Genomic DNA, 26,985 nt, shown 5'->3' on the forward strand with positions numbered 1-26,985 from the left:
TGTCACCTACATAATCTACTTTGACGATAGTCTAGAACTAATAAAATTTTAATCATTTTCTAGTGATTTTCTTCCAATAAACGTTTGTCAATTTCCAATACTCTAAATACTAAAAGCTGTAAAAATAAAGTGCTTCCCTGCGGTGTTATTCAAAAGTGGCAAGATAGTGACAGTGAAAAAATTTCGACGAACATTTTGAAGTGGATAGTCAAAAACATTTCCAAATTGGTACGAAAGGGCTGCTTTGAGTAACTCCAGTGCCAGTAACGACATCAAAGCTACTAATGAAGTCACACCCTCATGTTTTAGACCTTTATACTAAACGGAATCCTAAAAAGTCCATTTGCAAAAGGTATGTTAAAGTTCCTTCAGTAAGATTACCCTTTGGACGTTCGCCTACAACAGGGCAACTTTAAACGGAACGTTTTGGAAGAAGATCAAGGAAATGACTGCAAAGTATATTATTAATAGTCGGTACCCTTTGAAGATGTATGCAAAATGGGAAACATTTGACAAGTTTAAACAAAACTCAAACTCTATTGCAGCTATCACTGTAAACACAAAAAATTTGGATGAATTACTTGAATGGCATCGGTTTCGGGTGCCAAGGAGTTCTAATATTAGGTCCACTCTTGCTTCCGATTTTGACGATTGAACCTTGATATTTGTGGACGACTTTAAAATGTATTCCTCCCTTTCCGTATCTGTTTGCCGTTCCTTTGCAGAGTCTAGTCAATACACTGGTCTACTATAAGGACTTACACCCTAAAATAGGGAGATGAAAGATTCTGCGCTTCAGTCGAAAAGATGAAATTATTGGTTTTCAACATCGAATTTCAAATGTGATTCACGAATATCTTGCATAGACTAAGGGCGTGTATTTCGATCAAAAACTTACATTGCCGAATCACTTTCCGAGCACTGTGTATGCAAAATGGAACACATTTGACAAGTTTAAACAAAATTCAAACTCAAAAAATATGGACGAATTACTTGAATGGCACAATACTTGTAATTAGAAAAAAAAATTGAACAACTTAAGGCGTTTAAGAAAGTACACTATCCAACTCTCGTGATAAAACGTGAAAATTTCGCATTTCTTTCAACTATTGCAAAGCTGCGTTAAAAATAAAACTTAATTTCTTGTAATTTGTTGTGATCTTGGCCTTGGTTTTTACAATTACATTCATATTTACATGACGTGGATGTTTTGATATTACTATACAATTATTTGTAAATAAATTTGTTGCAATAAAGCCCTTGTTATTATATGTATTATGCCTTCTGAAAAAAACAATTCCCTCAAATTTAGGACATTTTGGTGATTTTCGAGTGGCCCTCATCCCAATCATCAAAGGATATTTTAAAAGCGATTCGAAGGGTGTGAGTTTAAAATCTCTTTTAAAAAAACCCCTTCAGGAAAATATATCTTTTTTCAATAATGATAAGCAGAAGACAATTTGATTGACATGCTAAAATTTTGTACGAAAGGTTAGTTGTCGGCCACTGGTTTAGAACTGATAAATTTTAGTCGACGAGATAACGCATTTAAAATTTGGCCAAAATTAAATTCATCAGTGTGCGTAGGCGATTTGCCGTCATCTCTGCAGTAGTGGTAGTGTAATGGACTCATCGTATTTCCTGCTATTTTTATTATCCACCACCTACGCGAATTATGGCTTTGACGAATATTATAATATGATCGTGGATAACATTACATACTCGCAGCAATATGTAGTGCCACAAGATAATAGCGAATTGGTCAATGTGACCGATTCTGTAATATATGGTAAGTCTGATTTCCATGATAATTACTTTATGAAGGTTTATCTGCAACGATATATGGTAGTCTCGAGAAAATAAGCTTTTATTACTTGCCCATTTTCCTCAAATATCTGGAGTAGTTTATATTTTGGAGAAGAGGGCCGCAAATATGTCAACTTAGATGAATTGCTAATTGCTAATGAGTTGTTTTCATTGCAGTAAATTAAATACGGCGTAATAATGTTTGCAATTTTATTAAATAGATAATACTTTAAAAATTGTCAAATCATTCGAGAGACATTTTGATTTTCTACCACCTTTTATCCCTTTACAGCACTGTGATTTTTTCAATAGTTCTCGCTTAATTGTTAATAAAAAATTAACAAGTGGCAGCTGCGAATGGAATTTGTACAAACAAATAATCTGGTATGTGGTATGTTTGTCAAATGGAAATCTCTATTGACTGGATTAAGATGCGTACGCCTAAATTATTCTCTATTGTTAAAACTCCGAATTTTATATAAAAGTGATTGCACAGATTCTTTAAATTATCTTAAACGTCTCGATAAACTTGTTTGGACACTCCAAGAACGTTGACCCTTACACATTAAAAAATGCAATTTTTTACAGATTCGTTTTAATAGTAATTTTGTAAGACGATACTAAGGTCATTATATTTATTTTCTTATAATATAAATACACAACTACAGAAAAATGTCACCCAAGAGGCGTCGGATGTAGAGGAGCACTGGAAACAGATCAGAACATCAGTAATCAACGCTGCACAAAGAGCCTTAGGCGAGAACACAACAAATGTTGCAGTGTCCAAGTGACGGAAACGTCCAAAGATTCAACGACCTCAGAGCGGAGGCAAAAAGAAAGATAAGAAGGAAAAAAAGAGAAGCTTACAACAAAACAATAGAGAATGTAGAAAAGGAAGCTGGGCTAACAAACAGCCGGAACTTTTTCAATCAAGTGAAAAGTATAAGGAAAGGTTACACACCAAAGACCAACATTTTAAGAAATGAAAACAACGAGCTCATAACGGATATAAAAGAAGTAATGCAAGCATGGAAACAATTCTTTGAAAACCTGTTAAACATAGGGAACACGAAGAAGGTATACCAAAGTGCGGAGGAGCACGTGCCAGAACCCACGCTAGAGGAGATTAAAAGGGCAATAAACCAATTAAAGAATAACAAGGCCCCGGGTGAGGACTCCATTACGGCGGAATGCATAAAATATGGAGGGGAACATCTAGATACTGCCATACTAGAGCTGTTGAAAAACATATGGAAAACAGAAGCCCTACCAAAGGAGTGGTCCCCATTCATAAGAAAGGAGACCGGATGGCCTGTAAAAACTATAGAGGAATAACCTTGCTAAATATAACATACAAGGTTCTGTCAAATGTACTAAGAGGACGCATATCCCCATACGCAGAAGACAACTTAGGGGACTACCAATGCGGGTTTCGACCCAAGAGATCAACAACAGATCAAATATTCACCATAAGACAGCTCCTAGAGAAAAGCTGGGAGTTTAACAGAGAGGTTCACCAACTGTTCGTAGATTTCCGCTAAGCATATGATAGCATCACCAGTGAAAGTGTCTGGCAAGCGTTGGAAGGCATAGGGGTACCAAAAAAGATCATAAGGCTAACCAAGATGTGCATAGAAAACTCTAAAGCCAAAGTTAGGGTAGGAAAGAACAACACCGAGGCTTTCTCCATTAACAATGGCCTAAAACAGGGCGATGGACTTTCACCATTGCTTTTCAACATAGTGCTAGACATGGCCATCAAAGAAGCGAATATTGGCTTGGAAATATTTACAAATAAGGGCCCAGAAATGATTTTGGCATATGCCGATGACATTGATACGGTAGGAAGCAGTACGATTAAAACAAAAGAAATGTTCATGAACATAGAGAAGGAGACCAAGAAGGTAGGACTCATGATCAACGAGGACAAGACCAAATATATGTGGGCCGGACGGAGAGCAGGAAGGGGCAGAATAGGACAGAACATAACCATGGACACCCACAATTTTGAATGCGTAAACCAATTTCAGTACCTAGGAGCAGTTATAACTTCGGATAACGATATCACCAGCGAAATAAAAGCAAGAATACAAAAGGGCAATAAATGTTTTTTCGCCTTGCAGAACCTGTTTAAGTCCCGACTGATATCTAGGAACTCAAAACTACGGATATATTCGGCAGTAATCAAGCCAATCGTAATGTATGGCTCGGAAACATGGACAATGACAAAGCAGAACGAACTAGTGTTAAGACGCTTTGAACGAAGGATGTTGCGGAAAATCTTTGGACCAACAATAGATGAGAGAACGGGTCAATATCGAATAAGAACGAATGCGGAGCTTAACGACATGTACAAAAGACCGAGTTTAGTAAACGAAATAAAAGCACAAAGGCTCAGGTGGGCTGGACACGTGCAGAGATCGCCGAATGAACGTCTTGTAAAGAGGATATGGGAAGAAAACCCAGCAGGAAAGAGACCCTTAGGAAGACCAAGGCTCAGATGGAGGGACAATATCGAAGATGATGTAAAAATCTTGGGAGTACGGAACTGGAAGGAGGTTGTGTTGGACAGGGACAGATGGAGACGAGTCGTAGATGCAGCTAAGACCCACGAAGGGTTGTGACGCTACGGAAAAAAAAATATAAATATAAAATAAACTTAACAATTTTGTTCTATTTCCTACTCTACGCACGTCCGCAATCATCAGTGCATTCGCGCTTTTAGCGACGGTCGTAAAAAAATCTAGGGAGCAAAACGCAATGTTTCCTTTAAAAATCTCATTGTATAAAATACCATTAAGCTACTACTTCTATACACAGTTTGGTGGTGAATGCTTTGAGAAACTACCAAAAGTAGAAAAAATGATTTTTTTTAGTTTTTGATTTGATATTCTGAAGAAAATAAATAAATAAAAATGTCTGTATTTAGTTAAATGGTAGTTCTGAAAATATTACTACTTAATGAGTGCTGAGACTGCCATTATACAAGCACCTCAATGTAAAGAAACCCCATAATACTACTAAAAATATATAACTAATTAACTGGAAGGACAAGGCTAAAAGTTTCGGAGAAACATAAATAATTGGAATAGCATTATGGAAAATTTAGAGTTCTAGTGCAAGCTTGGTTCAAATGATGGCTTTTTAGTTTTAATTGAAGACGCTGTGTAACATATTTTTTGCAAGATATTCAGGACACCCACAGAGTTGCCAAACGTAAACGCTTAACGTAAGTCGGTTGCAAAATGGTCATATTTGAGCACACCATAGACAAGTCTAAGACAAGTAACTTTTTCTAATTGCTTTCAACAAAACGGACCAAAAAATTATGTCACAGTAAGCAATATGAGATAAAATAAATAACATGTTAGTAATAGTTTAGAACCAGTTTCCAAGGTTCCAAGTAAAGAAACAAGAATCGAATATCTCATGTCAAAAATAAATCTACACAATCAGTCACGCAGTATTGTTCAAATGTACTATAAACAGGAGGACATTATCTCTATTAGCACCAAATAAAATGGATTGACTTTCCTCCCATTAAGTAACAATCTATGTGCTTTGGAGACGTTTGATATAAGTCCCAAGTCTTCATTAATCTTATTCACCACTTTGTGTACAGTATTGGTAGGAAACGAATAATAAATATGAGTATAGTCGGCGTATTGATGAAAAAATCAAGTGTTTATCATCTAGAAGATTATTTCAAGAACTTTTGAAAATATTGGAAGGATGCTGACAGTGTGAAATTGAGTAAGATTTGAAGCATTAGGAACGGGAACAACATTCGCGATCTCCATGACATCAGGGAATGTATTTTGTCAGACGTCTTTTTACATCGCCTACAGAATTAGTTTTGTTGTTGTTGAAAAATGTCATCTAGAAGTCTTTACCAGCTTTATAGCAAATACCACTATTTAGGTTCTCTAGTTTACAAAAATACAAACACCTAACAGTTAGGGGAACAAGCGAGTTTGAGTGAGTGCGCTTTACCAGGGAAGCAAAACCTCTTAAGATTTTGCATCATTACAAAATTCATCTTCCAAGGTCTTTTGAACTCATGTCATCTCCTTCCGCTTATTGTTTGAAAAAAAAAAACTTTCTAAAAATAACGATGCCACCTTTCGATTTCAGATTATGGAACATACGACTTCATAATAGTTGGGGGAGGTTCGGCAGGGGCAGTTTTGGCGAGTCGCCTGTCGGAAATAAACCAATGGAACGTCTTGCTGTTAGAGGCTGGTGGAAATGACAGCGATTTCAGTATTATTCCGGCAATGTGGAATTATTTATGGAATTCTGACATGAACTGGGCCTTTTCCACCACTCCTCAGACTAGCCTGTGTCTAGGTACAACACCGCTAGCTCCTCGTACTGAGATATCTAACTGACGAAACGATGATTCCAGGATATGGCACGGGGAATCGTTGCCTGCATCATGCTGGAAAAGTAATTGGCGGTTCCAGTTCCATTAATGCTCTGATATATAATAGAGGTAACGCTTTAAACTTCGATCAATGGGCGGAACTCGGCAATCCGGGATGGTCTTACGAAGAAGTACTGCCCTACTTTAAAAAATCCGAAAACGCGGCGGCTGGAGTGGGGGAGGACGGTTTCCACGGAGTTGGAGGTCCATTGTCCGTTGATTACACGTCCGAGACACCTGAATTGGTATGTTATCCAAAGTTATAATTTGATGCGGAAATTTTAGATGAAAAAAACACTTTGCAGCTACCGGCGCTCTTTGAAGCGTTTGCTGAACTAGGAGTTCACAACATTGACTACAACGGGAAACGACAGCTAGGCGTAGGTTCGACCCAGTTCACTATAAATTATAATAAAAGGGCCAGCACTGCCAGAGCATTCCTAGATCCCGTATTGCGTAGGGCTAACCTAGCAGTCAGCCTGCGGAGTTTCGTAACAAAAATCCTGATCAACGACTTTTCCAAGAGCGCGTACGGCGTGGAGTTTGTTAAAGGTGGAAAGCGTTTTATCAGTAAGGCAAGGAAAGAGGTGATTCTATCGGCTGGCGTGATGAGTTCGCCGCAAATTCTGATGTTATCTGGGATCGGACCAAAGGATCATTTGAATGAATTGGGAATTAATGTCGTGAAAAGCTTGCCCGTCGGAATAGGACTTCAGGATCAAGTTATGTACACCGTTTTAAAATTCAAGTAAGGCTCGATGTTGGCTTTGCCACTGTAGTTTCCATTGCTCGAGTAAATGGTGGAGGGATTCGAATTTGTAGAGTAAATAAAAAGAATAAAAGTTCTTGGAAAAGTATTGTTTTTGGTTTGATCTTTTTTTTTTCACTCAGTCCTAGTGACAGAAGCTAACTAAGTCAAATATTAGGGCTCAGTAGAAACGTCTAAAGATTTGATCCAGCGATGAAACTAACCAAAACTCCCAAATTTTGCAGATTACTTTTTCAAATTCGTTGAAATTCCTTTCTGTTGCCATTTTTTCCCAGAACAAACAGGACATATTTTAACGTATCCTTCAAGGAGCAATTGCAACTTTACTTACAAAACAAACGACCGCTGACAGCAACAGGACTAACTGATATCCTGGCTTTCGTTAATCCAGAAGAGACAACTCCTACTCTGCCAGAAATCGAGATCATGATGGGCGTAACAGCACCGACATTGAATGACAGGTAAGATTATGATGAATATTTGAGGGAAGCAATATTTAAGTCGAGAAAAATATTTATTAAGATCCTCGTCATGGATCACATTAATAAAATAATATTATATTTAAGTAGTTAAACTAAATAAAATATGAGAGAAAGATACGTGCATTCACAAATCAATGAAAAAGAAGATTAAGTTATAAATTAAACAGACGAATGGAGGCAATGCCATAGGAATAATTCAATCCTCAAACCCACTGCATATTGAGCATGTTATGAATGAATAACGAATTTAAATATTTTTGGGTAGACTGTACAGTAAAATTAGACTTATTAGAATAAAAAATTTATAAGATTTTAAGAAAATGTTACTGAACTACGAAACCAAATACAAATCCGAAATAAACCGATAGTGATATAAAGAACTCATTTTGGGGGTGCCCTGTATAAGGCAAGTGTAAATTTCCCAGGTAATTTTCTTTCCCAAAAAAGGCAGAACAAGTATGGCAGCCACTTAAAGCAAGAACAAATTAAAAAAATGCCAAGTCATTTCCAAGTCCAAGTCGTCGAAAATTTACTCCCTTTCCTCAATATTTCCTTCCAATATTGAGTATAACTGATTAAAATCCTCATATGTTCATCATTTGGGTAAAACGATCTTTATTGGAAAGATTAATCAACAAATTCTTATGCGAATCACTAATTGGGGTGTCTTCCTCGGAAATTATTTCTGCTTGTAGCAGTTTTAACAAACCCCTTCTTTTTGTGGCTGCAAAAATAGATATCGACAGAGTTGTTTAAATGCCGTCGGTGTCGTCGATTAATTCGTGCCTTGAGGAGAAACTTGAACTCGAATGTACTTCAAGGGTGGTGTGAAAATGAGTTTAAAGTACAAAATCACAGCTATAAAAAGATCATTTGTATCAGTTGTGTTCTTTTTTTGCTCACTCTTTTAGAACTTATATGACAATTTTATGTAGAATTTAATGGAGAAGATAGAAAGTTACGGTTAAGCAGCAAAACCCTGAAAAGCGCCATGAGGACACTTTTGAGGGTGGTTTGTTGAGCAAAAGGATATGAAGCTCCCACTGGGTTCATCGAAGACTATAGAATCAATATAGAGAAATAATATTAATATTAATTGGACTAAAATAGGAAAGGACGGGTGTTTCATAAAGCGGTTTACGAGTTTCTTTAAATAAATGTCTGTTGCTATAGAGGAATTTCACTCTGCTGTTAGTTTGTAGACTAGCTCTATGAGGCGCATGTTATTGTCTACCAATAATCCTAGAATTTTGCATGAGTTGAAAAATGGCAAAACATGTATAGGTGTTACTTAATAAGTAGACCTTTTCGTAGAACAAGCTTACTTAAAATAATATTTACCTAATTTTTTTTATTTTGAAATAAGAATCTGAAATGAAAAATTTACAATTTCCGTCTCGTACAAATATTTTTTTAGACATTCATTTCTGTTTAAAATTCCAATGTTGCTAGATTCTAAGGAACTTAATTTTAGAAAAGAACTTTTAATAAATAGGATATTCACTCTGTATATGCCTAAAATTAGTTTACTTCTACGGAAAATTGTATTACATTTCAGTATTTCACCAGATCTAGAAGTTCTACACGACATTAACGTTGTCGTATGTCTACTAAACCCGATCTCGCAAGGAACGTTGAGGTTGCAATCGAACAGCCCCATCGATCGACCATTGGTCGATCCAAATTATTTAAACGATCCAAATGGACGAGACATTTCCACTCTGTTGAAAGGGATGAAATACATATTTAAACTTAACGAAACCAAGACGTTTCAGGAGTACCGAGCTTGGGTTGAACACCCACCAGCCGAACCTTGCGATGGACAATTTGAGAGATACTCCGACGATTGGTGGTACTGCGCCATCAAGAACTTCGGATCTGCAGTTAGTGGAGTGTTAACGTGTCTAGTATACAGTACCCCTTTTTGATTCATTTCAGACGTACCATTCGATGGGAACGACCCGTATGGGAAATTCTACAAATTCTTCAGTGGTGGACTCTAGACTCAAAGTCCACGGCATTAAAAGCCTGAGAGTTGTGGATGCGGGAATAATGCCGGTTATTGTATCTGGGCACACGAACGCACCTACAATAATGATCGCAGAAAAAACGGCCGATTTGATAAAACAAGATTACGGGTTACCCACTTCATGACCTGTCATAGATGATTGATTGTAAATCATTCGTCAGTGGAGAAAATAAATAAACAATTAAAAAAAAAACGTTACTTTTTTTCACTCGACAAAGGGCAGCTGGGCTGCTAACTCAACCGAGCAAAAAAAATTCCATAAATTAACTTATAATAAGGCAAATTTTACAACAAATATCATAAATAACTAAGTAAATAAGCTAACAATAACAAAGTAATACTGAACTGCAAAAAAAATAGAACAATATTTAAAACAATAAAATTGACACGGCTAATCTACATTAACAGTTTCTTTTTAAAATGTTGTTTAAAAGACGGTATCGATGAGTTTCCGAATAGGCTTAGCTCGTGGTATCGGTTTAGCAACTTAGCGGGCACACAAGAAAATGAATTGAATAGACATAGCTTTCTGCATTTTCGGTATCTCATAAATATTGTTGAAACGTATACGACGATTACCACCAGTACTCCGGGTCGTAATTCCGTCAAATATTCCGTGTATCCAGTTTTGAGCATTGCGCTAACTTAAGTTTTTGTCTACCGGCGACGTTAAGCCAACGTAATTCTTTCAGCTTTTCAAAAACCTTTTTGCATAATTTGAAAAACATGTTGATTGAAATACCAGGGTTTACCAGCCCAAACTTTAAAAGGTTCGAAGTAAATAATGGCCGACTTTTCTAAACTTCCATTTAACTTTTCTATAACTTCAACAGCCTAAGATCTTGGGAAACTTGCATATAATTTCTGTGTAATCAGCGTACTGAGGTATGTTACACTGCTCAATGTAAAAAGGAACAAAGGTCTGTCGATTCTCCTTTATCAGCAACCAGCAGAACATCATCGAGAATTAAAAAGAGATAATCCACCATTTAGGGTCCAGGCTACGTCATCATTACCTACCAATGCCAACTCAAATTCTTTATTTGAACACGTTGCACTTAAATAACACATAAAACTTTAATTAAGTTTGGATTTCTAAGGCATCTCATTGGAGTTCTTTGATATTTTGTACAGATTTAAATGATCAAGAGTGCGTCATATTTTTTTAAGCCTCCGTGAGATTAGTGAAGTCAATATAGGCTTATTTTATTGTCGTACCGCAAAAGGAAATAAGTTTCTAATTTCTTTATAAGCTTCCTAATCTTGTAAATTTTTGGATTGTTTATATTTAGAAAGAAGTCTGTTGGGATGATACTTCATTAGTTTTAAAGTATCTGTAAATTGTTGATTTAGGTTTCGTTAACCGTTTAGGCGCAAATAGGAACAAAGGAATCAAAAGGCATTACCCTCGTCACTTTTACCTCATAAAAAACCTAATCTCAGTCCATATCGAGTAGGTTAGCATTGAAGCGTTCTCTACCAAGACGCTTTAGACTTACTTAGGCTTACTTAACGAACCTTTCTGGTATTTGTGGAATTTTTAAATTAATTAAAAGACCAATATTAGACAAAATGATAATGTCAATCAAGCTGGCTTTAGCTTTTGAACATCCTGTGAGATTTAGGAAGATCTGTTCAAAATCGAAAGTGTAGAGCAAGTTAATTTTTCAGAGAAACAGACAGCGAAGCAGAAGAACCAGCGAGTTTTAGAACAGGAAGATCTACGGTTGACCATCTCTTCTGTGTCAACCAAGTTATTGAGAAAATGTCAGTCTTTGGTCGGGAAATACATCTCCTGGTTGTGAATACTCAAGGCAGAAAAACTATTGCTATGCTAAATAGCATCTTGTGGGACCAAAAAATCACAAAACGCAACAAGCATTTATTACATAATTCCATTATAAAAAGCATAGTCACATATAGTTGTGAAGTTTGGCAACTCAAAGAAAAGACCGTGAGAACACTATGGGCAATAGATACGCATTTCTGGAGGAGAGCGGCAGGAAGATCGAGACACGAAAAACCCCCAAGCGAAACAATGCGCGCAATCATGAGAGTGAGCCACGTAATAACGGACGGAATAAAAACAAAACAACTAAGGTGGTATGGACATGTTCAAAGGATGGAAGAGCGGCGACTCCCAAAACAAGTACTCACTTGGATGGCAGCGGGAAGAAGGAAGAGAGGAAGAGCAGGAAGGAGTTGGAGAGAAGGCATTGATAGCGAGATGAGAGAGAGAGAGGACTGGAGGAAGACCTGTGGAATGACAGGGAGTAATGGAGACTGAGAATAACTTCCACAGGCCACAGTAATACTATTTACGAATTTTCTGGATTCCTCCTGCGTCGGTTGTTGTTTAGTCTTACAAATGTTTCGCCAATCTTCCTGTTGGCTTCTGCAGAGCTTGAGTTTCAGTCAAGCTCTAAAGAAACCAACAGGATGATTGGCGAAACGTTAGCAAGTTTTACTCAACAAAAACCGACGTAGGAGGAGTCCAGAAGTTTTATAAAAAGTATTACAGCAGCCTGTGGAAGTTTCTTTGAAAAATTAAAAAAGTATCAAGCAAGTTGTCAAATTCATCAGTAACATTGCAGTTCTTTAAAAGGTTTATATCCATGTCAATCATTACAACAAGCTCGTCCGCTAATAGCACAATACCTGTTAGCTTTATTAAAATTGCGTTAATTGTGAGCTGTAAAATTTTGCTGAGCTGGAGCTTGGTGATTTAGGTTAGAGATAATTTCAAAATAACGAAGTTCTATGTAATTTTAAAAGCATTTTATAAACATAATCACATAAGATTAGACACTCAAACTCCAAGTGGTACTGGTAAGTGATAGCTTTTTCTTTTAATGACTGTCTCATAAAAGTGATATTACTCTAAAAACATACAAAAAAATGTACTTAGTCTGCTGAGAGCTAAGAAAAATAAAATTCTGATAAAATTAGGATCGTTAGATAAGAATGAAATAATTTTATTTAAAGGCAAGTTCGGGTGCTTAGTTGCTTAGAATATCGAAAAAACTACCAGGTCAGCATGATCTCCAGGTTGGGATTTTTGGTGTACTTAATGCGGCTGGTAGCCGGAGACTTCGGCGACTATGCCAGCTTTGATGATTATTACGAGATGGTTGTGGATAATATTACCTATTCGCAGAATTATACCGTGCCGAGGAACAATAGCGAATTACTTAATATCACCGATACGGTAATCCACGGTAAGTAACAATTTTACAATTTTTTCATTTCTTAAAATTACAAATTGTGCGGCAATAGCCACATTATTTTTCCATATACAATGCCAAGCGACTAAGAAAGTCATAGATATGGTTCATATCAGCCTCAATAAATAACCAGAAGAATTTGCATCGCCCATTTTATATTTATATATTCAGGGTAGGCTTGTATATTTCAATAAGAATTTATTTTACCAAGAAATAAAAATAGCCGCTTTTATACAGCGAATTTAATAAGTATCTCACACTCCATTCGAATACCCTGCATATTTCTTCCATTTATGAACTTCACAATAGATTCCTTCAGGTCTCCCGATACTTAATGCCAAGAATTTATCAACAAATTATATACTTATATATTATATAGAGAGATGCAAAAGTGATGGACAATTTATTTCTATGTGCATTTCCATGCCTATGTTCACTGGTTTTCTTGCTATTTCGTATTTTCTATCAAAATTCAACTCAGTCAAACAGTATAGTTTGTTACTTTAAAAGAGTTAAAGCCATTGCATTTTCCACTACATTGGTATAAAAGAACTATCATGTTATTTGTTTTAAAAAACGGTTGAAAATATGTATGACTTATCTAAAAGAAATAAAAAACTTTGAAAATCATATCATCTATAATCAAATTTTGGACATTCTGTATACGTACCATACACAATATGATCGAATAATTTTAATTTTGGGTTGAAAAATATTTTGTTATCCATTTCGCGTTTTGGAATTTATTGTAATGATTGCGAAGGAAGATATATTTGTTGCTGTTCAGGGAAATTATTAAAAAGGCTATTAGCTAGACGATTACCTTGACATTGTCATTCCTACATACTCAATACCACCAATAACAGTTTTTTAATAAATCGATATCTGCTTTGAAAATTGCCCCAATCAGTTTTTAACAAATATATTTTCAAGGGCAAAATATTTCCTCGAGTGTTGTTACGAAATTTGAGATAAACTTATCACTTACCTCATCACTGTTAAATCTGCAATCTGCGCGTCTGGTAATTAAACCGAAGTAAAATTATGAATATTAATTCAAAAATAGATACAAAAAATTAGTTCTTTTTTATATATTTAAATTTTCTTATATGAATCTGATCTTTTAGTTATGCAGATTTAATTTGATTCTTAATAATAATAATCATCATCGATAAGATAATTATTTTCAATTCAATATTTTATAAATTAAAATATTTTGAAGGTTACGGTGTTGTCGTGTCTATACGAACCTGACCGCGTTTTTTTGATTTCGGTAAATTTGAGTAATTAGTAATTTTTCCTTCCTTCCTTCAACACAAAACCAAACTTTAAAACATTACTTTTAAAATGAGGGGCCTGAAAAATATTTTGTTAATTGATGAGCTGAACTATTTAACACATAAAGTGCAAAAGCAATCGTCCTTCATAAAAAAAAAAGATTTTTAAAGTGGTAAACTCGAAATTTTATGGTACTTGCTAAAATTCAATCAATGTAATTCGATATGATAAAAACAAATATTATAAATAAAAGACCAACTTTTAGTTCCACGCTGTTTGATTTATTTCAATTTTCACAATTTTAATTAGACCATTGGCAATTAATATGACAATACTCGAGGTACTCTGACTGCAATTATCCAAATAATCTTCCAACGGTATAGTAGGAAGTATGAGGGACGGATTTTTAATTTCAACTTGTAACAAATATGTGTTTGTACCTGGTAGGGAAGGATAGGGCACTTAATATTCTTCGCAGATAACAGTTTGAAATAAATTATGGCGATGCGGATTCCGTTAATTGAAGGTACCTTTGTCTGACAGTTTTTACTGGAATCAACCCATCCCTTGAATATAATATAGTGTGCTAAATTATACACCTATTATCGGATCTCTATTTTTAATTTCCTGGATAGTAATTAAAAGTGCGCAATCATTTTAATTCCATTACAATTCGTTTTTTTTTACTTTGAGGTATTTATGAGTAAATTTGTAAACGTATAATTACTGCAACGCACAAATACCTTAACCTCACGGCGACCTCATTGCTATTCGTTCCACCTTAACCTCCCAACTTACCTAACTTTACCTTCCTTACGTCCCCTGTCCTTCCCACACTACCACAGCACAGACCCTTGACATGCATCGACAACGAAAATTGATAGACCACTTAACTGCCGGGTCTCTATGGAGGGCTGATTATTATATTGGTTTCATTTTCTTTTTCTTTTAAATTCTGTTGCAGCGTACCCAAAGCATCCGCGCTTTGATCATAATGTTATATATTAAGGCGATTCGAATTACCGCCTTTAAGTAATCGTAGGAATTATGCATTAGTTACATTTTTATGTAATTTGTCTTCCCATAACAGGTTTTCTCGTTGCTTCGAATGCAGTCGAAACATCTCCAATTTTCCACCTACCAACTCCCCCCACAAACTTTTTGGCTAGAATTCCATTCTTTCCATCGATGAATATTTTTAATTGTATTTGTACTGATACATCAATCAATTGCGGTTCAGGTGATTATTTTCAGCACTGTTTTTTTTGGTTCTGTTTTGTTTTTTTTTCATTAAAAAAAATTTCTTGCTTTTTATAAAACTGGATTTTTCCTGCGGCGGGTTTTGCTTAGTCGAAATTGCTGACGTTTTGCCATCCTCTTGGCTTCTTCGGAGCTTGACTGAAACTGGCTCGTATTTTACTCTGTACCTGCTTATATATTGTTTGAGAGGGGCGCTAATGAGGGTAGCAATATGTTCTACATACATCGAAACCCTTTACACACTTGTTATAGATTATGGAACTTACGACTTCATAATAGTTGGAGGTGGTTCAGCTGGGGCAGTTTTAGCAAGTCGCCTTTCAGAAATTAACGAGTGGAACGTTCTATTATTGGAGGCCGGAGGTGATGACAACGACTTCAACATAATTCCAGGAATGATAAATTATTTACCTACTTCTGACATGAACTGGGGACATTTAACTACTTCACAGGACAAGGTGTGCCAAGGTAACTCCAACATTTCGAAAAATGTATTGAATTAGAAATAGCATCGCTCTAGGATATGGAACTGGCAATCGCTGCAGGCATCACGCAGGAAAGGTGATCGGTGGATCAAGCTCCATTAATGGATTGTTTTATACCAGAGGTAACCCGTTAAATTTCGACCAATGGGCGGAATTGGGAAATCCGGGATGGTCTTACGAAGAAGTACTGCCCTACTTTAAAAAGTCTGAAAACGTCGGGTTTGAAGTCGATGATGAAGATTACCATGGCCGGGATGGTCCCTTGGCCGTCAATGTTACTGACCAGACGCCTGGATTAGTGAGTTTCAAAAATTAGTGTATTCGAAAAGATATTTTGCATAATAATTTCAGGACGAACTTTTCTTCGAGGCGTTCGCTGAACTTGGAGTAGAAAAAGTCGACTACAATGGAAAACAACAGCTAGGAGTCTCGAAAGTACAGTACACCCTAAACAATAACCAGAGAGCGAGCACTGCTAGAGCGTTCCTAGACCCTGTACTGGAGCGAACTAACCTAGCGGTCAGTTTGCGTAGTTTCGTCACTAAGCTATACGTCGACAGTTCTACTAAAACGGCGTACGGAGTGGAGTTTGTGAAAAATGGAAAGCGTTTCGTTAGCACTGCAACGAAAGAAGTGATTCTCTCAGCTGGCGTGATCGGTTCGCCGCAGATTTTGATGTTGTCCGGAATAGGACCGAGCGATCATTTAAATGATTTGGGCATTGAAGTGGTCGAAGATTTACCAGTAGGGAATACTTTCCAGGACCAGGTTACATATTTCAGTTTCACATTCAGGTAGCATACAACCTAACAACAACATGTCCCATGGTGTTGAATGTTTTCATATTTTTTATATAGAACCAACCACACATTTTACAATATATCGCTGAGGGAGCAACTAAAACTCTACCTCGATAATCAACGACCCTTAACAGCAGTCTCTGATATCGTGGCTTTCATAAATCCCGATGAAACGACTTCCTCTCTCCCAGAGATCGAAATCTACACCGTTGTGACTTCGCCTACATTGAATACCAAGTAAAAATATCAAATTTTCTATTGTTCCCACTTTATTAAGCGATAATGTAATGTTACAGTCTTTCACAAGATCCTGACATAGTACACGACATCACAGTTTTCGTATGCTTACTGAACCCGATCTCCAAAGGAACGCTGCGGCTGCGATCTAACGATCCCATCGACAGACCATTGATCGATCCAAACTACCTAGGCGACCCTCAAGGACAAGACGTCGAAACCTATTTGAAAGGTTTCAAATATGTTCAACGGCTGAACGAAACAAAAGCCTTTCGAGACTTCCAAGCTTGGATAGATCATCCTCCAGCCGAACCGTGCGATGGACAGTTCGAACGGTTCTCTGACGATTGGTGGTACTGCGCGATTAAAAACTTCGCCGCCGCAGTAAGTGATCACTTGATATGATATTGGAATAGACCGTCCTGATTTCAGACGTACCATTCGGTGGGAACAACACGCATGGGGAATTCTACCGTTGATTCAGTGGTGGATGCTAAGTTAAAGGTCCACGGTATTGGAGGATTGAGGGTTGTCGATGCTGGAGTGATGCCGGTTATGATATCGGGACACACGAACGCTCCTACAATTATGGTAGCAGAAAAAGCGGCCGATTTAATTAAACAGGATTATAACGTCTAAGTCATTTATATATTTTTGTTGAATAATTTTGGTCTAGCTTCTGCATTAAAGAAGTTTATGAAAAATGCTGTGTTAAATTGCTCCCTTAAGAAGCTTCGCTATCTATGAAGGTTAAATTTTGCAATTATTGATTGTCGATATGATATGGAATTTGCAAAGACGAATATCTCGCCGCGAGATGTCGATTCTGAATAAGGCTACGCTGATAGAAATCCTGACAGGGCAGTGCCATGTAAAAAAACATTGGAAGCGTTTTCGAAGACGTCATTTGTAGGCTGTGGAAACTGCACTATACTACTATATATACTATATACTACTACTATATACTATATAAGCTGAACTATTATCCTAACATCCCTTGTCATTTGGCGATAGTATTCAAACTCTCCATGAAAGAAGTAGGTATAACCCTCTACCTCTAAAGGGACCTCAAAAAAGACAGGGACAATCATAAGAACCTTGGGTTTCGAGAGTGTCAATGAAATGAAATGCTATTTACTTTTTACTGGATTAAATGTTTTATATTTATTTTGTTGGTTAACAGAAAACGTCTTCCAAATTTAAACAACAAACGTAATTTTGTAAGCTAAAAATAACTTCGAAAAAGATTTTTTTTCAAACTTATGGGTGGACGTGCGGTTCGTTTCCCATTGGGAAAATATTGGTAGAAGGTTGGGGACAGAAGCGTTAATCGCGAGACCTAATTTTGAAAATGTCGCCATATTTGGCGAAAATATAATCGCTCTCCAAATGGAGAGTACTAAAGACGTATATGGTAAGCCTATCTAAACCGGATTTTGCATGTGGACATATCCAAGACTCTCATATACGACTTTTTTACTGCTAAAAGCTAAATACGGTGACAAAGCCAAAGCCAAAGCTGCCTTTATCTTTTCAGCATCTTGTGAGATTTAGGACGATCTGTTCAAAATCAAAAGTAAAGTTAATTTTTCAGAGAAACAGACAGCGAACTAGAAGAACAAGCGGGTTTTGGAACAGGGAGATGTAGTGTTGACCTTCTCTTCTGTGTCACCCAAATTATTGAGAAAATGCCACCCTTTTTCGGAAAATACATGGATTTAAAGAAAGCGTACGATGGCATACCATTATCAAAACTATGGCAGGCACTAGATCGAACAAATCTAAACGCCAACCTAATAAAATCTGTATCTTACATTAAAGTCAAAGTCAACAATTGGCCCAAGACAACGACGATATAGAATACATGACTCGAAAGCTAATTGAAGAGTACAAGAAATGGGGCTAGAACCGAACATCTCAAAGACGAAGAACTTGACCTAGAAAACGGACGAGTCATGAAATCTTACCAAAGCTACAAATACCTGGGAATGAATATATCAGACGGTCGAACCCTAGACTGCACAATCAGAGACCGGAATACTCAAGGCAGAAAAACTATTGCTATGCTAAATAGCATCCTGTGGGACCAAAAAATCACAAGACGCAATAAGCATTCATTATATAATTCCATTATAAAAAACATAGTCACATATAGTTGTGAAGTTTGGCAACTCAAAGAAAAGACCGTGAGAACACTATAAGCAACAGAGACGGATTTCTGGAGGAGAGCGGCAGGAAAATCGAGACTCGAAAAAACCCTAAACAAAACAATTCGCTCAATCATGAGAGTGAGCCACACAATAACAGACGAAATAAGAACAAAACAGCTAGGTGGTATGGAATAGTGGCGACTCCCAAAACAAGTACTCACTTGGAAAGCAGCGGGAAGAACGAAGAGAGGAAGAGCAAGAAGGAGTTGGAGAGAAGGCATTGATAGCGATATGAGAGAGAGAGAGAGAGAGAGAGAGGACTGTGGAAATGGCTTTTGCAGAGTTTGAGTTTCAGTCAAGCTCTGAAGAAGCCAACAGGATGATTGGCGAAACGTTAGTAAGTTCTACTCAACAAAAACCGATGCAGGATGAGTCCAGAAGTTTTATAAAAAGTATTACAGTAGCCTGTGGAAGTTTCTTTGAAAAATTAAAAAAGTATCAAGCAAGTTGTCAAACTCATCCGTGTATTTTTACTTTGTTAAATTGCTTCAGTGCCAGAGCTGGATGTTGTACCATACGGATTTTGTCAACTTAACGGCGATTTAGGTTAGAGATAATTTCAAAATAACGAAGTTCTATGTAATTTTAAAAGTGTTTTAAGAACATAATTACATAATATTAGACACTCAAACTTCAAGTGGTACTGGTAAGTTTTTTCCTTTAATGACTGTCTCATAACAGTGATACCACTCTAAAAACATACAAAAAAATGTACTTAGTCTGCTGAGACCTAAGAAAAATAAAATTCTGATAAAATTAGGATCGTGAGATAAGAGTGAAATATTTTGATTTAAAGGCAAGTTCGGTTACTTAGTTGCTTAGAATATCGAAAAAACCACCAGGTTAGCATGATCTCCAGGTTAGGATTTTTGGTGTACTTAATGCGGCTGGTAGCCGCAGACTTCGGCGACTATGCCAGCTTTGATGATTATTACGAGATGGTTGTGGATAATATTACCTATTCGCAGAATTATACCGTGCCGAGGGACAATAGCGAATTACTTAATATCACCGATACGGTAATCCACGGTAAGTAACAATTTTACAATTTTTTCATTTCTTAAGATTACAAATTGTGCGGCAATAGCCACATTATTTTTCCATATACTATGCCAAGCGACTAAGAAAATCAAAGATATGGTTCATATCAGCCTCAATAAATAACCAGAAGAATTTGCATCGCCCATTTTATATTTATATATTCAGGGTAGGCTTGTACATTTCAATAAGAATTTATTTTACCGAGAAATAAAAATAGCCGCTTTTATACAGCGAATTTAATAAGTATCTCACACTCCATTCGAATACCCTGCATATTTCTTCCATTTATGAACTTCACAATAAATTTCTTCAGGTCTCCCGATACTTAATGCCAAGAATTTATCAACAAATTATATACTTATATATTATATACAGAGATGCAAAAGTGATGGACAATTTATTTCTATGTGCATTTCCATGCCTATTTTCACTGGTTTTCTTGCTATTTCGTATTTTCTATCAAAATTCAATTCAATCAAACAAGTATGGTTTGTTACTTTGGGTATAAAAGAACTATCACGTTATTTTTTATAGAAAAGGCTATAGGGTGACTTAGCTAAGAGAAATGAAAAAAAAATTAATTCTGCGTTGAAAAATATTTTCTTATTCATTTTAGTTTTTCGAATTTATTGTAGTCGGTGCGAATTTGTTTGCATAAAATCCTAGGCAATGAGAGAAATTGAAATTATTAAAAGAGCTACTAAGTAGACGATTACCTTGAAATTGTCATTTCTACATATTGCAGACCACCAATAACCATTTTTTAATAAATCGATTTATCCTTTGAAAATTGCCCCAATCAGTTTTTAACACATTTTCTAGGGCAAAATATTTCCTCGAGTATTGTTACGTAATTTCAGATAAACTTATCACTCACCTCATCACTGTTAAATCTGTAATCTGTGTGTCTGGTAATTAAACCGAAGTAAAGTTATGAATATTATTTCAAAAATGGATACAAAAAAATTAGTTCTTTTTTACATATTTATATTTTCTGCTTTTTTGGTAATACAGATTTTATTTGATTCATAATAATAATAATCATCATCGATAAGATATTTATTTTCAATTCAATATTTTATATATTAAAATATTTTGAAGGTTACGATGTTGTCGCCTCTATACGAACATGACCGCGTTTTCTTGTTTCATCGAATCTGAGCCACAAAAGAAAAAGTATGGACTTTTACTGATTACTGTCTACCCTTTATTAAATAGAATCTTATAAATATTAGAAATACAATACTAAATTTTAGTTCCATTCTTTTTCATTTATTTCATATTTCGGAAATTAAATAAGACAATTGGCAATTAATATGACAATACTCTAGGGACTTTGACTGCAACTATCTAAATAATCTTCCAACGGCATAGTGGGAAGGAGGGACCGATTTTTACTTTCAACTCCCCCTTACATCCCCTGTCCATCCAACACTACTACACGAGCACAGACCCATGACATGCATCGACAACGAAAATTCATCAGCCACCTAACTGGCGGGTCTCTATGGAGGGGCGGCAGTGCTGATTATTATATTGAGTTCATTTTCTTCTAGATTCCGTGTCAGCGTACCCAAAGCACCCAAACAATCTGATTTTGATGAAGGGAATATCTTCTTATCACATATTATCTCCTATTGTCTACACGGTGATATTGAAAATCATTTTAATTCACTGTTAATATCCTGTATCGAGGAAATTGTTACTTTTACAGATTTTTGTTTAATGAATACTCTCTACTTATTAAACATTCATATGCCTTTTTAACACCTTGTTTTCCATCTAGTGACAAGTGATTTTCAAAACGCTCAGTAAAATAGTAATTCAAAGTAAATTTTTGACATTTTCAAATTTAAGTGTACCCCGCTTTGATCATATTGTTCTATACTAAGGCGATTCGAATTACCGCCTTTAAGTAATCGTAGGAACTATGCATTAGTTACATTTTTATATAATTTGGGTAGATCTCTGATAGGAGGCTCTAATTTGTTTTCGCCTACCGGGTTTTCTCGTTACTTCGAATGCAGTCGAAACATCTCCAATTTTCCACCCACCAACTCCCTCCACAAACTTTTTGGTTATAATTAAACTCTTTTCATCAATGGATATTTTTAATTGCATTTGTAGTGATATACATGTCAATTGCGGTTCAGGTAATTATTTTCAGCACTGTTTTTTTTGGTGCTGTTTTGTTTTTTTTATAAAGAAAAAATTTCTTTATATGGTTGTTCTTGAGAGTGTTGGTCTTTACTTTATTGGTACATATTCGGTATTTTTACTTTCATTTTTTGTTAATGTTAACATGGTAATTTTACCTACCCAATTAATTATTTTGTCAAATGGATATTAAATAAATAAATTAACAACATACAATGAATAAATTATTGGATGTTGGGTTTACCCTGTAGAAATATGTTTTACATACATCGAAACAATTTACACATTTGTTCTAGATTATGGAACTTACGACTTCATAGTAGTTGGAGGTGGTTCGGCGGGGGCAGTTTTAGCAAGTCGCCTTTCAGAAATTAACGAGTGGAACGTTCTATTATTGGAGGCCGGAGGTGATGACAACGACTTCAACATAATTCCAGGAATGATAAATTATTTACCTACTTCTGACATGAACTGGGGACATTTAACTACTCCACAGGACAATGTGTGCCAAGGTAACTCCAACATTTCGAAAAATGTATTGAATTAGAGATAGCATCGCTCTAGGATATGGAACTGGCAATCGCTGCAGGCATCACGCAGGAAAGGTGATCGGTGGATCAAGCTCCATTAATGGATTGTTTTATACCAGAGGTAATCCGCTAAATTTCGACCAATGGGCGGAATTGGGAAATCCGGGATGGTCTTACGAAGAAGTACTGCCCTACTTTAAAAAGTCTGAAAACGTTGCGTTTGAAGTCGATGATGAGGATTACCATGGTCGCGATGGTCCCTTGGTCGTCAATGTTACTGAGCAGACGCCTGGATTTGTGAGTTTTAGAAATTAGTGTATTCGATATGATATTCTGCATAATAATTTCAGGACGAACTTTTCTTCGAGGCGTTCGCTGAACTTGGAGTGGAAAAAGTAGACTACAATGGAAAACGACAGCTTGGAGTCTCCAAACTACAGTACAGCTTAAACAATAACCAGAGAGCGAGCACTGCCAGAGCTTTCCTAGACCCTGTACTGGAGCGAACCAACCTAGCGGTCAGTTTGCGTAGTTTCGTCACTAAGCTATACGTCGACAACTCTACTAAAACGGTGTACGGATTGGAGTTTGTGAAAAATGGAAAGCGTTTCTTTAGCGCTGCAACGAAAGAAGTGATTCTCTCAGCTGGCGTGATCGGTTCGCCGCAGATTTTGATGTTGTCCGGAATAGGACCGAGCGATCATTTAAATGACTTGGGCATTGAAGTGGTCGAAGATTTACCAGTAGGGAATACTTTCCAGGACCAGGTTACATATTTCAGTTTAATATTCAGGTAGCATACAACTAACAAAAACATGTTCCATGGTGTTGAATGTTTTCATATTTTTTATATAGAACCAACCACACATTTTACAATATATCGCTGAGGGAGCAACTACAACTCTACCTCGACAACGAACGACCCTTAACAGCTATTTCTGATATCGTGGCTTTCGTAAATCCCGATGAGACGACTTCCTCTAGACCAGATATTGAAATCTATACCATTGTTGATGCGCCTACATTGAATAGCAAGTAAAATTATAAATTCTTTATTGCTACTGCTTATATTAAGTGATAATGTGATATTACAGTCTTTCACAAGATCTGGATGTAGTGCACGACATTAGAGTTTACGTATGTTTATTGAACCCGATTTCCAAAGGAACGCTGCGGCTGCGATCTAAGGATCCCATCGATAGACCATTGATCGACCCAAACTACCTAAGCGACGCTCAAGGACAAGACATCGAAACCTTTCTGAAAGGTTTCAAATATGTACAACGGCTGAACGAAACAAAAGCCTTTCGAGAGTTCCATGCTTGGATGGACCATCCTCCCGCGGAACCGTGCGATGGACAGTTCGAACGGTTCTCTGACGATTGGTGGTACTGCGCGATTAAAAACTTCGCCGCCGCAGTAAGTGATCACTTGATATGATATTGGAATAGACCGTCCTGATTTCAGACGTACCATTCGGTGGGAACAACACGCATGGGGAATTCTACCGTTGATTCAGTGGTGGATGCTAAGTTAAAGGTCCACGGTATTGGAGGATTGAGGGTTGTCGATGCTGGAGTGATGCCGGTTATGATATCGGGACACACGAACGCTCCTACAATTATGGTAGCAGAAAAAGCGGCCGATTTAATAAAACAGGATTATAACATCTAAGTCAATTATATATTTTTGTTGAATAATTTTGGTCTAGCTTCTGCATTAAAGAAGTTTATGAAAAATGCTGTGTTCAATTGCTCCCTTAATCAGGTCTTTCGCTAAGGAGGTTCACTATTTTTGAGTATTAAAATTTGTAATTATTCCATGTCGATACGATATGGAATTTCCAAAGACGAATATCTCGCCGAGAGATGTCAATACCGAATAAGGATACTCTGATAGAATTCCTGATAGGGCAGTGCCATCTAAAAAAACTTTGGAAGCGTTGTCGAAGACGTCATATGTAGGCTGTGGAAACGGCACTATACTAATATTTATCAGGAACTCTATTAGTTAAAACTGAAGTATTATCCCAACATCCGTTATAATTTGGCTGTAGAATTCAAACTCCCGATGAAAGAAGTAGGTATAACCCACTACCTCCAAAGGGAAGGAGCAAAAAGGACAGGGATAATCAGAAGAGGAATACGATTACAATTTTTACAGAGGTGAGCAAAAAGAGCAAGATCACCTTGCGTTTTGAGAGTATCAATGAAATTATAAGGTTGATAGAAACACCCATCACTTTTATCTTTTTACTGTTACGAATAACATTTTTCTTGGTTAACAATAAACTTATTCCAGATTTAAACAACAAACGTAATTATGTATTGCATTATAGAAATCTGCTACAAGTTATAAGAAATGGTTTGAAGCTCGATCGGATCCGAAAAAAGATTTTTTCCAACTTATGAATAATGCAGTGTTTTAAAATTGATGGAAAACGTCGACAAAAGGGTGTACGTGGGGCTCGTTTCCCATCGGGACAATATTGGTGAAAGGTTGAGGGCAGAAGCGTTAGTCGCGAGACCTAATTTTAAAAATGGCGCCATACGGAAAAATGTAGAGTACTAAAGTATATGATAAGCCTATCTACGCCGGATTTTGCATTTTTACAGCTAAAAGCCGAATACGCTGACAAAGCCTACACTGATACCGACAGCCTCAATTTTTTACGAAAATTTCTACTATGACATGAGAGAGAATTTGGACAGATTCGATACATCTAATTACTCGGACAACAACAAACACGGCGTTAACAAGTCTGTTCTTGGTAAAATGAAGGACGAGTACGCGGGACGGCCGTTGTGGAAATTCTTAGGTACGGGGGCGTAAATGTGTTTCGCTCACATCTACATGATATGTACGTCGAACTGAAAAATAAGGTGGCGTTGTCTTACGCGGATGACAAACGACATCTTATACCGGGCTCAGAGTACACGCTAGTTGGGGCCATCGAAATTTTGCATATTACAAAGGGCAGCGGGAGAATTAGTGACATACAGGGCAGCTATTTCTTTTGGCAAACCAATATGGTACGATTCCTTGAGCTGATTGTGCTTTAGATTAAGGACATAGTTTTGTATAATATTTGTGTTTAATTTATGTAAGTTTATGTATGTATATATGTGCCAAGCTTAAAAAGTTAAATCTTAAAAGTGATAATTTTTTTTATGAATATCGTTTTGTATATAATACATGTTTAATAAAACAATTTGTTCGATGTGAGTACCATTAAATATCTTTTTCGATGTAGTTTTTGATTTAATCAGCGAAAAAAAAATCTGGGTGTGTGTGTGCTTTATTTACATAGATTATACGCGCCTCCCGCGACGTTAAGTATAGAGGGCAAAAAAAATTGTCAAAAACGCACTAACACTAAAACTACCCCCTACCCATATTAGGGGTGACATCGGGCGACCAAAACCTGAGCTATTAATGCGCGACATCTCTCGTACACTGGTCAAACCAATATTTTTTTTGGGTTGGTTGAGAATCGTAAATTTGTTATCTCAAGGTCTCCCCCGGCGGCGGGGGATGGTGAAAAGGGGTATAAATACTACTATTGGAGAATGCGAAATTAGTCTCACGGAGTTCTTTGATCTTTTGTAAACATTTAATTGATCGAGAGTTCGCCATATTTTTTTGAAGTCTCCGTGCGATTAGGCTTTTTTTTCTTATCGTACCACAAAAGTAAATAAGTTTCTAGTTTCTTCACAATTTTCTCAAACTTGTAAATTTTTAGATTGGGATGGGTTGCGATGGAGATTTTGTACAAATAGGAGCGTAGAGATCAAAAAACGCCAACATTTTCTCCGTTACCATAAAAAATCTCATCCCAGTTCACATCGAGTAGGGTAGCATCAAACCGTTCTCTATCAAGTTGCTTTAGGTGCCTACACTTAACGAACTCTGGTGGTATTTGTGGAATTTTTAAATTAAGTGTGATCAAAATGACTATGCATGTCTCGATGTTGTACGCTCCCGTTTAAAAGACCAATATTAGACAAAATGATAATGTCAATCAAGCTGGAATAATCTTTTGAGCATCTTGTGGGATTTAGGACGATCTGTTCAAAATCAAAAGTATGGGCAAATTATTTTTTCAAAGAAACAGACAGCGAAGCAGAAGAACAAGGTTGCTTTCGAAAAATCGTCATAAAAGCGAAGAACTTAGCGGTTTCGTGTGGTAAAGGGACGTATTGTTTTTCTATCGTGCTTCTGCTGACATGGATAAATTTTAAATTTTGTCGA

General features: G+C 36.6%; 3 protein-coding genes across 3 annotated transcripts; all 3 read left to right on the forward strand.

The window, feature by feature from the left end:
* Positions 1-1,608: 1,608 nt before the first annotated feature.
* LOC132696942 (glucose dehydrogenase [FAD, quinone]-like) lies at positions 1,609-9,648 on the forward strand. Its single transcript, XM_060662099.1, has 7 exons — positions 1,609-1,789; positions 5,941-6,156; positions 6,215-6,477; positions 6,538-6,980; positions 7,277-7,462; positions 9,042-9,366; positions 9,422-9,648. The coding sequence occupies exons 1-7, from the start codon at positions 1,624-1,626 to the stop codon at positions 9,635-9,637; spliced, it is 1,815 nt and encodes a 604-aa protein (XP_060518082.1). The 5' UTR covers positions 1,609-1,623; the 3' UTR covers positions 9,638-9,648.
* A 2,887-nt stretch (positions 9,649-12,535) lies between these two features.
* On the forward strand, positions 12,536-17,435 carry LOC132697163 (glucose dehydrogenase [FAD, quinone]-like). Its single transcript, XM_060662457.1, has 7 exons — positions 12,536-12,730; positions 15,527-15,742; positions 15,795-16,057; positions 16,111-16,553; positions 16,617-16,796; positions 16,856-17,180; positions 17,229-17,435. The coding sequence occupies exons 1-7, from the start codon at positions 12,550-12,552 to the stop codon at positions 17,433-17,435; spliced, it is 1,815 nt and encodes a 604-aa protein (XP_060518440.1). The 5' UTR covers positions 12,536-12,549.
* A 2,409-nt stretch (positions 17,436-19,844) lies between these two features.
* Positions 19,845-24,408, forward strand: LOC132697164 (glucose dehydrogenase [FAD, quinone]-like). Its single transcript, XM_060662458.1, has 7 exons — positions 19,845-20,035; positions 22,501-22,716; positions 22,769-23,031; positions 23,085-23,527; positions 23,590-23,769; positions 23,829-24,153; positions 24,202-24,408. The coding sequence occupies exons 1-7, from the start codon at positions 19,855-19,857 to the stop codon at positions 24,406-24,408; spliced, it is 1,815 nt and encodes a 604-aa protein (XP_060518441.1). The 5' UTR covers positions 19,845-19,854.
* The last annotated feature ends 2,577 nt before the right edge of the window (positions 24,409-26,985 follow it).

This window comes from Cylas formicarius, unplaced genomic scaffold (genome assembly GCF_029955315.1).
Source record: "Cylas formicarius isolate icCylForm1 unplaced genomic scaffold, icCylForm1.1 PGA_scaffold_1__22_contigs__length_36826433, whole genome shotgun sequence".
Classification (NCBI taxonomy): Eukaryota; Metazoa; Arthropoda; class Insecta; order Coleoptera; family Brentidae; genus Cylas; species Cylas formicarius.

Bases quoted from the DNA above. Each gene is read 5' to 3' on its own strand.
- LOC132696942 (XM_060662099.1), top strand. From the start codon at position 1,624: ATGGACTCATCGTATTTCCTGCTATTTTTATTATCCACCACCTACGCG. The intron at 1,790-5,940 runs GTAAGTCTGATT...TTTCGATTTCAG, and splicing joins GACCGATTCTGTAATATATG to ATTATGGAACATACGACTTC. The intron at 6,157-6,214 runs GTACAACACCGC...CGATGATTCCAG, and splicing joins TCAGACTAGCCTGTGTCTAG to GATATGGCACGGGGAATCGT.
- LOC132697163 (XM_060662457.1), top strand. From the start codon at position 12,550: ATGATCTCCAGGTTGGGATTTTTGGTGTACTTAATGCGGCTGGTAGCC. The intron at 12,731-15,526 runs GTAAGTAACAAT...CACTTGTTATAG, and splicing joins CACCGATACGGTAATCCACG to ATTATGGAACTTACGACTTC. The intron at 16,058-16,110 runs GTGAGTTTCAAA...TAATAATTTCAG, and splicing joins CTGACCAGACGCCTGGATTA to GACGAACTTTTCTTCGAGGC.
- LOC132697164 (XM_060662458.1), top strand. From the start codon at position 19,855: ATGATCTCCAGGTTAGGATTTTTGGTGTACTTAATGCGGCTGGTAGCC. The intron at 22,717-22,768 runs GTAACTCCAACA...GCATCGCTCTAG, and splicing joins ACAGGACAATGTGTGCCAAG to GATATGGAACTGGCAATCGC. The intron at 23,032-23,084 runs GTGAGTTTTAGA...TAATAATTTCAG, and splicing joins CTGAGCAGACGCCTGGATTT to GACGAACTTTTCTTCGAGGC.